An 8,499-nucleotide genomic window follows, 5' to 3' on the forward strand; every position below is an offset into this window, starting at 1 on the left:
GGCTCCAGCCAACGCTGCTGCACTCACCAGCCTTCTGGCTGAGCGGCGCTCCTACGTTGAGCATCTGCCTCTGGTGGTCAGTGCGCATTGTAGTAACCGGTCATTCCGCCATTTGGTCAGTTTGCATATTAGGGTTTTATTATATAAGGATGTCCTAACTTTCTCATGGTATGTAGGGGTAAGGCCTGGGTTCATTAGGCCAGTTTCCTGTGTTTAGAAGGGGACCTCACTGGAGCTCCTTTGTCAGAGATTTACATGGGAACAAACCTCTAGTGCTTTTAATTCTGACCCTTTTTTTCTTTTGTAGATACTAAAAAATTTTTTTAAGTCCAAAGGACACAAATTAGTTAACTTTATGTTGTGTGGGAATTTTTTAGAATATTCTCATTAGGAGATAATAATATTGGGTTAGATAACTTCCCAGTTTGGTGAGGAAGACAGATGAGCACAGATTAAGGGTACCCAGTTTAGCCCAAACTGAATCCTGAAGGTGAAGAGTCTGAACTTTTAGAAAAATAAAGCATTAAATACGCTCAACCCTGACATGTGAGAAGAGAGAATAATCAGAAAACCACAGGTTCCATGTGGCTGATAACTAGTGTATGCTAGTGGCAAGAGAAGAGACAGATGTTCAGAAATGTAACCAGTGACCAGCTTATTGTGAAGTCACTGTGAAGTGGAGGGAGTTTGGGCTTGATATCTTGAAAGTGATGTGGAAGAGATATGAGTGAGATTGTATGTTAGAAAGATCACTGGCCATTGTTTAGAGAATGAACTACAAGGAATAATTTCTGAAAGGCAGGAAGATGGAATAAGGATGTTCTGAGCCATACATAGCACAAATAGTGGCAATTAAATGAAAAGAAAAGGACTGATTTGAAAGCTATTATAATAAAGAAATGAGAGTATTTGATGAATAATGGATTATAGAAAGAGAGCAGGTGATGCCTATGTTGATGGCTTTAGCAACTCAGCAAATGGTGGTGTCATTTGTTGAGATGGAGTTTTTTAAGCCAGTTAATTAAATTTGTCTGAACTGGTGATGGATAATGTTGTCTATATGGTGAAGGTAGACCCTTTAAAAAAATTAATCAAAAATAAAACCAAAAAAATCAATCATAGGTTATTAGTTTTTTTAGATTTAATGGGGTATTTTTTAAAAGACATATTAAATTATTGCTTTGTACCCTCTTCAAAGAACAAAGAATGTAGAAACTATATGGGAAGTAAAAAGAGTTCCATTGCTTTTAATATGTTTCATTGTGTAAGTCACAATTCAGACAAGTTTTCTCTTTTGTGTTTTAGGCAAATCGTACTTGCCCAATTTGTCGAGCTGATGCTTCAGAAGTGCATCGGGATTCAGAATGACCAACCTAAGAGCACAAATTTAATTTGGGTGTTCCTCATCACATGTATATACGGACTATCCATTGAACTTAATCTGTGTGGCTTCCAGCCCTCCCTTTACCAAAAGGGTCAATGGACCTTTCTTTGCACTGTGTGACTTAATCAACTATAAAAGCTTACAATTAGTCTTCATAATTATGGGATTGTTATACTAACCGTGTGATTGGAACTCCAAAGACTTTTTCTTTAGCTTAATTTTGTGTGTGCACTAACATTCCCTGGTTTTTGTGTGATCATTCCGAGTGTTGCTGCAAGATTACAGTGGACGTGATCTTTTAGCATGTGCTTTTATAAAAAGTGGTAGCTCCAGATGATATAGCAATCTACCTTATATAGAGCCTTCAGAAACTGTGAGTGGAAATGAATGCAACGTATGACTGTTGGTGATAAATGTATCTCTGTGTGTGAGAGAGAGTGTGTAACTACTTGTGTGCAGGCATGGTAGCTAATGTGTGTATGAGATCTATATACCAGCATGTACCAAGAATGTGTGTGTAGTTTTAATTATGCTGCAATGTATAATCTGGTGTGTTATTTAAACAGCACTAGTACTGTACACTGGTTTTTTTTCCCCTTGTGTTTGCTGTTGCACACTGATTGCTAAGGGTGCATCAATTACAAGCATTGAATACTCCATCCCCTTCCCTCCCGATGAATGGAATGAGAAAAGCCGCCTTCCTTTGCTTCAGGCAGCTGTCACCTTTTCTTCATTGGTGGTCCAAGTGGGTCACTTAAGAAAAAAAAGTGTAACAGATCTCACTCCATGAACCTGATTTTTTTATTCTGTTCTGAAAACTTTTTAAATCTCCAATTTGCTGTTTCCAAAAAGAAGGTGCAATATCATACATCATCAGTTAGCAATATTAGCATTTCAATCAATGATTTGAATGTTGATACTTGTTTTTTCCTTTACATTTCCAGTAAGCTTCTTAAGGAAGTACTTGTGATTTTTTTTTTTTAATGTTTAGATTGTAGTCTATTCTGAAGATATTTGAGTAATATATTTCTAAGAATACCACTGGTCCCATGAAGTCTCACTTCCTTGACTTCCAACAGAACAAAATCTGTTAGCTAACTCAGCTTGATTTCTGGTATATGTTCTTTGTTCAAGCTCCCATGGGCAACTAAGTTGTTTTAAGAAAACTGTATTTCTGTTTGAGTTAATTCACCTGCCAAGCTCCAACTCTGAAAGTTGTCTAGTTCTTCTCTCAGTAAATGTGCTTCTCATCAAAACCCTCGATTCCAGGATGGATCAAGTGCTGTGACAGCTCTAGTTCCTTAGACCTGATGTGCTTTGATGTTTTATTGCTTTTTTTTTTTTGAATGAGAAAAATATTATAACAGGTGTCCAAAATACTTGCAGTACAATGAAGATATGATTTTTGTATAAAAAATAATGCTGTAAAACAGGAATTGACCTTCATTTAGTTGATCTGAAATATTTTCATACATAGCTGTGTGGTTTTTTTTAATAGATTTATTGAGCATAATGCAGATTGTTTAAATTCAGTTTTCCAGCAGTGTTTAGATTCCTCTCTCATTCTTTGTGTGCTCAACATTGCCTGCCTCTTCCCTGCGGTTGATGTCATTGCTTTGCAGTAGCACAAGCTGTGTAGTTCCAGTCAGGATTGTGATGATTTGCTGCCAGCCTCACTCAGCTTTCAGTTGGCTCTGTGTTGGTCTTCTACTCAAACAGTGTTAACTACTTTTACTGCCATGCTACTTGCCTTCCCTTGAAATCTCTATAAGCTCATCACAGCTTAGAGTTCAGTAAAGTCAATTTACACAGAAGCACAATTTTGCCCTTTTCCAAACACTGTTGCCTCTAGTCATACAAATAGAATTTTGCATACTTTGTTTGCCCTTAAATTTGTCAGTGCATCATAAATACATCTAAACAGTGATAACATGCACATGTTACTTTTAAATCATTAGGAATCCCCCACCTATTCCTGATGAATAAAAAGTTTGTTAAAGACCAAAATTATTGGCATAATAATCAGCTACATTACAAATCACGTAGAGTTTAATCTTTATTTTTTTTAATTAAAAAAATCATGTTTAAAATGGCAAAAGCCCATCTTATACATAGACTCTTTTATATAGCTGCAAAAAATTTTTTATCTGTACAGATCTAATGTAACACTACTACACTCAGTATTCATTTTATTGAAGCATGCAAGTAAAGCACTTTTTCTAATTTATATAGATACCTAATTAACAAGGCACATTGTACTAATGACTAGGAAAAGTAGCTCTTTCTTCCCTCTGACGATGAATTCTTGTCATAATATCCCTTTTCCAGTAAGTTTTTGAGAGGCAGTTGGCAATTTAGGAGGCAGCAGGGTCTATTGATAAAATTCTGAATTGTTGGCTCTTGTGACTGATCTCTCTTTGGGAATGTCTTTTCTTTGCATGGGCCTCTTAGAGATGTGTGCAGACTTGCTTATTAAGTGGTTAGTACATATTAGGAGTATACATGCATGTGCTCTGAACCAGCTCAGACTAGCCAAAATGAGCAGCTTTGTGGCTAGCAAAAGAGAAAGAGCAGTTGATTTGTTCCAGCTGTTGTCACCTTGGGTGATGCACCAGATAGCAGGCAAATGTTGGTTTGTTGCCTTCTTCCTCTTTCCTCCTAAAACAATATTGGCTTTACCATCTTAACTCTGCTTTGGGGTTTTGTTTTGGGGTTTTTTGTCTTTGACATGAATTATCATCTTTGATTTTTTTTTCTTTTTTTCCGCCAGCCTCCCCCATCTTACCCCCCAAAACAGAACAAAACAAAAAATAAGTCAAGGCCTCCAGGTATTGAGATCTCATTAGGATTTTCTGTCCTGATTTTTCTTTTTCTTTTTTAAGCAAAATTTTAAAAATGTGGAAGCATATTTAGATTTTATACACTCTCTCAAATGTGATTTGTTAAAGATTCTTAAATTTGGGCCTCTTAAATATTTTGAATGAGATCTATAATTCACTTGTGCGAATATTTTTCATATATGTCTTTAGGCCTTCATTAGGAACCTATTTTCCCCCTGTTGTACATTGGGTTACCTCATTTTGCTGTTTGTTTCAGATTATGAAAGCTTACAGGGGTGTTTTTGGAATCATTTGCTGAGTCATTTCCTCAAATCATATTCCATTGTATCAGTTAACATAGTTTTAAATGTATGTATTATAAATATCTGTAACCAAATCATTTGAAGGCTTGATAAATTTTTAACAAAATTTGTACATTTTTTATGAAAGTTACTAGTAATGCTTTACTAAGTAGTGCAATGAATTTTTATTTTTAATCCCTGTGCCCAATTTTGGAGTTGAGAGGGTTGTTGGTAATAAATGTATGATGTACACTTAACATATTTTGTTGTGTTATGTTACTGTGTGGGAAGGGTGGGGGTTGTGTGTGCTTGAGGGAGGGGGTTGGGGATTCCAGCAAGAAGAGCTGTTGAGCTACTAGCAGCTAGATTTAATTTTTAGACTAATTCCAATTTTGTTTCTGCATTTGTGTAAACATCTTTGAAACACAAAGCAACTAGTATTTTAACATGTGGTACATCCTATATAATAAAAGGCTAATGTGCAAATTGTCCCCTTGACTGGGAGTAGGGCCAGCTGGGGCAGGGCCAGCTGGCCAACTGCCATGGCCCCTCCTCCCAGCCGGCCTAGCCCGATAGGTCCCCATCGAGGTGAGCTGGCTGGATCCCACGTGTGCATGAATTCGTGCACCGGGACTCTGGTGATTATATAAAAAGGCCAAAAAGATAGCCAAGTTAGCCACATTTGTGGCATAAGCTTATTGAACAGAGAAGTATAAGTAGGTAACGATTTCTTTCTATATATGTTAACTGTAAGATGCAGGAAATAAGATTACAATAGACAATTGGGGATATTTCATTATATTAGTGACAGCTTACATCCAACTTACTGTCAGCATAATAATGGAAAGAGAAGCTGCTGCTTGTCATTTTCCATACGTGTTTGTGTGATTCCTTCCCTTTGACTAAAAAAGGAAGAAAATAAAAGCAACCTACTTATATACAGTATATGCTGACTGTGTTACTTAAGAAGGAAAGTAGAAGCAAAATACAAGAAAAATTGAGGCCAAATAATAGATTCCAACATTATTTTGTCTTTCAGGAAACAGTCATTCTTTGGCGTAAGAGAAGGGAATGCCCTCTGACTGGTCCCAGTACTCAGTTGACAGAAGCATTCAGAAAAGTGACCAAGGCCTGACTGTTTCCCTCATTTTTCCAGCATATTTGAAGGAGTGTTTGTGTTGGACCTTGAATGTCTTAAGAAACCCAAAACTTGTGCTGTCTTATGGCAATGGTATTTACTGCTCAGTTAAATACCCATGCATGCTGCCACATCCCCTACCCCAGTGGTCGGCAAACTCATTAGTCAACAGAGCCCAATATCAACAGTACAACGATTGAAATTTCTTTTGAGAGCCAAATTTTTTAAACTTCTTCTAACGCCACTTCTTCAAAATAGACTTGCCCAGGCTGTGGTATTTTGTGGAAGAGCCACACTCAAGGGGCCAAAGAGCCTCATGTGGCTCGCGAGCTGCAGTTTGCCGACCACAGCCCCACCCATAGTAAGGCTGGGAGCCCATGCAGCTGGCTCTGACAACAGGCCTGGAAGCACAGGCCATGTGGGGAACATGGAAAAGCCACATCCTTTCCTTGCTGTGGTGATGCAGCCCTGGGTCCCAAGTCACTTACCTGGAAAGGAGCTGTTCTGGAAAGGCACTAGACTCTCAGAGGTCCTTAAGATGTGAAAGGTGAGCTCTTAGGACTTAGCTTTGCCAATTTATTTGTCCATTTTATAAGTTTTCCATCTTACTATGGTTTGATTGTACTAAACCTTAAACACCAAATGTGCCAATTAAACATCACTGGCTACAATTATTTCTCTTTTTTTTAATTTAATCTTTATTGTTCAGATTATTACAATTGTTTCTCCTTTTTCCCCCCATAGCTCCCCTTCACCCTGTTCCCACCCCACCCTCTGCCCTTACCTCCCTCCCACTGTCCTCATCCATAGGTGTACGATTTTTGTCCAGTCTCTTCCTGCACTCCCCATACCCCTTTCCCCCTGAGAATTATCAGTCCACTCCCTTTCTATGCCCCTGATTCTATTATATTCACCAGTTTATTCTGTTCCTCAGATTTTTAATTCACTTGATTTTTAGGTTCACTTGTTGATAGATATGTATTTGTTGTTCATAATTTTTATCTTTACTTTTTTCTTCTTCCTCTTCTTAAAGAATACCTTTCAGCATTTCATATAATACTGGTTTGGCGGTGATGAACTCCTTTAGATTTTTCTTATCTCTGAAGCTCTTTATCTGCCCTTCAATTCTGAATGATAGCTTTGCTGGGTAGAGTAATCTTGGTGGTAGGTTCTTGCTATTCATCACTTTGAATATTTCTTGCCACTCCCGTCTGGCCTGCATAGTTTCTGTTGAGAAATCAGCTGACAATCCTATGGGTGCTCCCTTGTAGGTAACTAACTGTTTTTCTCTTGCTGCTTTTAATATTCTCTCTTTGTCTTTTGCTCTTGGCATTTTAATTATGATGTGTCTTGGTGTGGTCCTCTTTGGATTCCTTTTGTTTGGGGTTCTGTGCACTTCCTGGACTTGTAAGTCTATTTCTTTCACCAGGTGGGGGAAGTTTTCAGTCATTATTTCTTCAAATAGGTTTTCAGTATCTTGCTCTCTCTCTTCTTCTGGCACCCCCATAATTCTGATGTTGGTATGCTTGGAGTTGTCCCAGAGGCTTCTTACACTATCTTCAACTTTTTGGTTCTTTTTTCTTTTTGCTTTTCCGGTTGAGTGTTTTTTGCTTCTTTGTATTTCAAATCTTTGACTTGATTTTTGCGTTCCTCTAGTCTGCTGTTGGGTGTCTGTATAATATTTTTTATTTCAGTCAGTGTATGTTTAATTTCTAGTTGGTCCTTTTTCATATCCTCAAGGGTCTTATTAAATTTATCGGCCTTTTCCATGAAATTCTTGAAAAACCTTATAACCGTGGTTTTGAATTCTATATCCAGTCGTTTCCTCCATTTCTTTCATTTGTGATCTGCTTCTTTGTCTCCGCATTTTCGCTGCTTCCCTGAGTTGGTAGGGTAGCTTTGTATGCTACGTTTCCTATATGGCCCAGTGGGACGGCCTCCCCAGTTACCTGAGGTGGACAATCTTGATGAACCATTTTGTTGACTGTGTGTACAGCCTTATTGTAGATAAGTCTTGATTGTTGTTGGTATCACTGGGAGGAATTGACCTCCAGGCCAATTTGCTGTATCAGCTGTGTCTACGCCGGGAGACCTTCTGTGCTGGAGACAGCCTTATAGGACCAGACTTGCAAAATTGCAAAAGCCTCTGTGCTCAGCTTTGATGGGGCGGAGTCTCAGGGCTGAGCAGACAGTCTTGGCTTCCCGTCAGCCCTGCCCTTGCACACGTGCCTCCGGACCTCTGCCTTCCGCGGCTCCCCTGAGTTTCCGCCTGACAGTTCAGATTCCCCCCGTAAGAGCGTGGGTCCCCAGGGGCTCACATGGAACTGGGGTTCAGTGCAGTCGGAACGGGGGTTCAGTGCAGTCAGGAGCTTCCGACTCCCTTCTGCTAGGGAGAGCCAGCGGCAACCTCCGCACTCTTCTCTGCGCGCACTTGTGTGCGTGCACGCACGCCTCCAGACCCCTGCCTGCCTCAGCTCCCCTGAGTCTCCGAGTCTCCTTGTGCCTTTCTCTTTACCTGATAGTCCAGACTCCCCCCGAATGAGCCTGGGTCCATGGGGTTTCGCCCGGATCTGGGGTTCAGTGCAGTCGGAACTGGGGTTCAGTGCAGTTGGGGGCTTCCTTCCCCCTACCGCCAGAGAAAGCCAGCCAAGCACTCAGCCGCCCTTCCTCTCTGCGCACGTGTCTCCGTACCTCAGCCCTTTGCAGCTCCTCTGATTCTCCGTGAGCTTTTCTCTTTCCTTCTAGTTGTAGAATTTCCACTCAGCCAGCTTTCCTGTGGTTCTGGATGATGTCCGATCTGTCTTTTAGTTGTAGTTTTGAAATTGTTGTGCGAGGCAGCAGTTTAGGTGCTTACCT

General features: G+C 39.8%; 1 protein-coding gene across 8 annotated transcripts in view; it reads left to right on the forward strand.

Annotated features, from left to right (window-relative positions):
- RNF38 (ring finger protein 38) overlaps positions 1-4,756 on the forward strand; it is a 109,850-nt gene extending 105,094 nt beyond the window's left edge. For all 8 annotated transcript variants that reach the window (XM_079791267.1, XM_079791268.1, XM_079791272.1 and 5 more), the window contains one exon: positions 1,306-4,756. In XM_079791267.1, the coding sequence (XP_079647393.1) occupies positions 1,306-1,368 (63 nt within the window). In that variant the 3' untranslated portion in view covers positions 1,369-4,756. The remainder of the gene's footprint in view (positions 1-1,305) is intronic.
- Positions 4,757-8,499: the final 3,743 nt, after the last annotated feature.

This window comes from Cnephaeus nilssonii (assembly GCF_951640355.1).
Source record: "Cnephaeus nilssonii genome assembly, chromosome: 14".
NCBI classification, from domain to species: Eukaryota; Metazoa; Chordata; class Mammalia; order Chiroptera; family Vespertilionidae; genus Cnephaeus; species Cnephaeus nilssonii.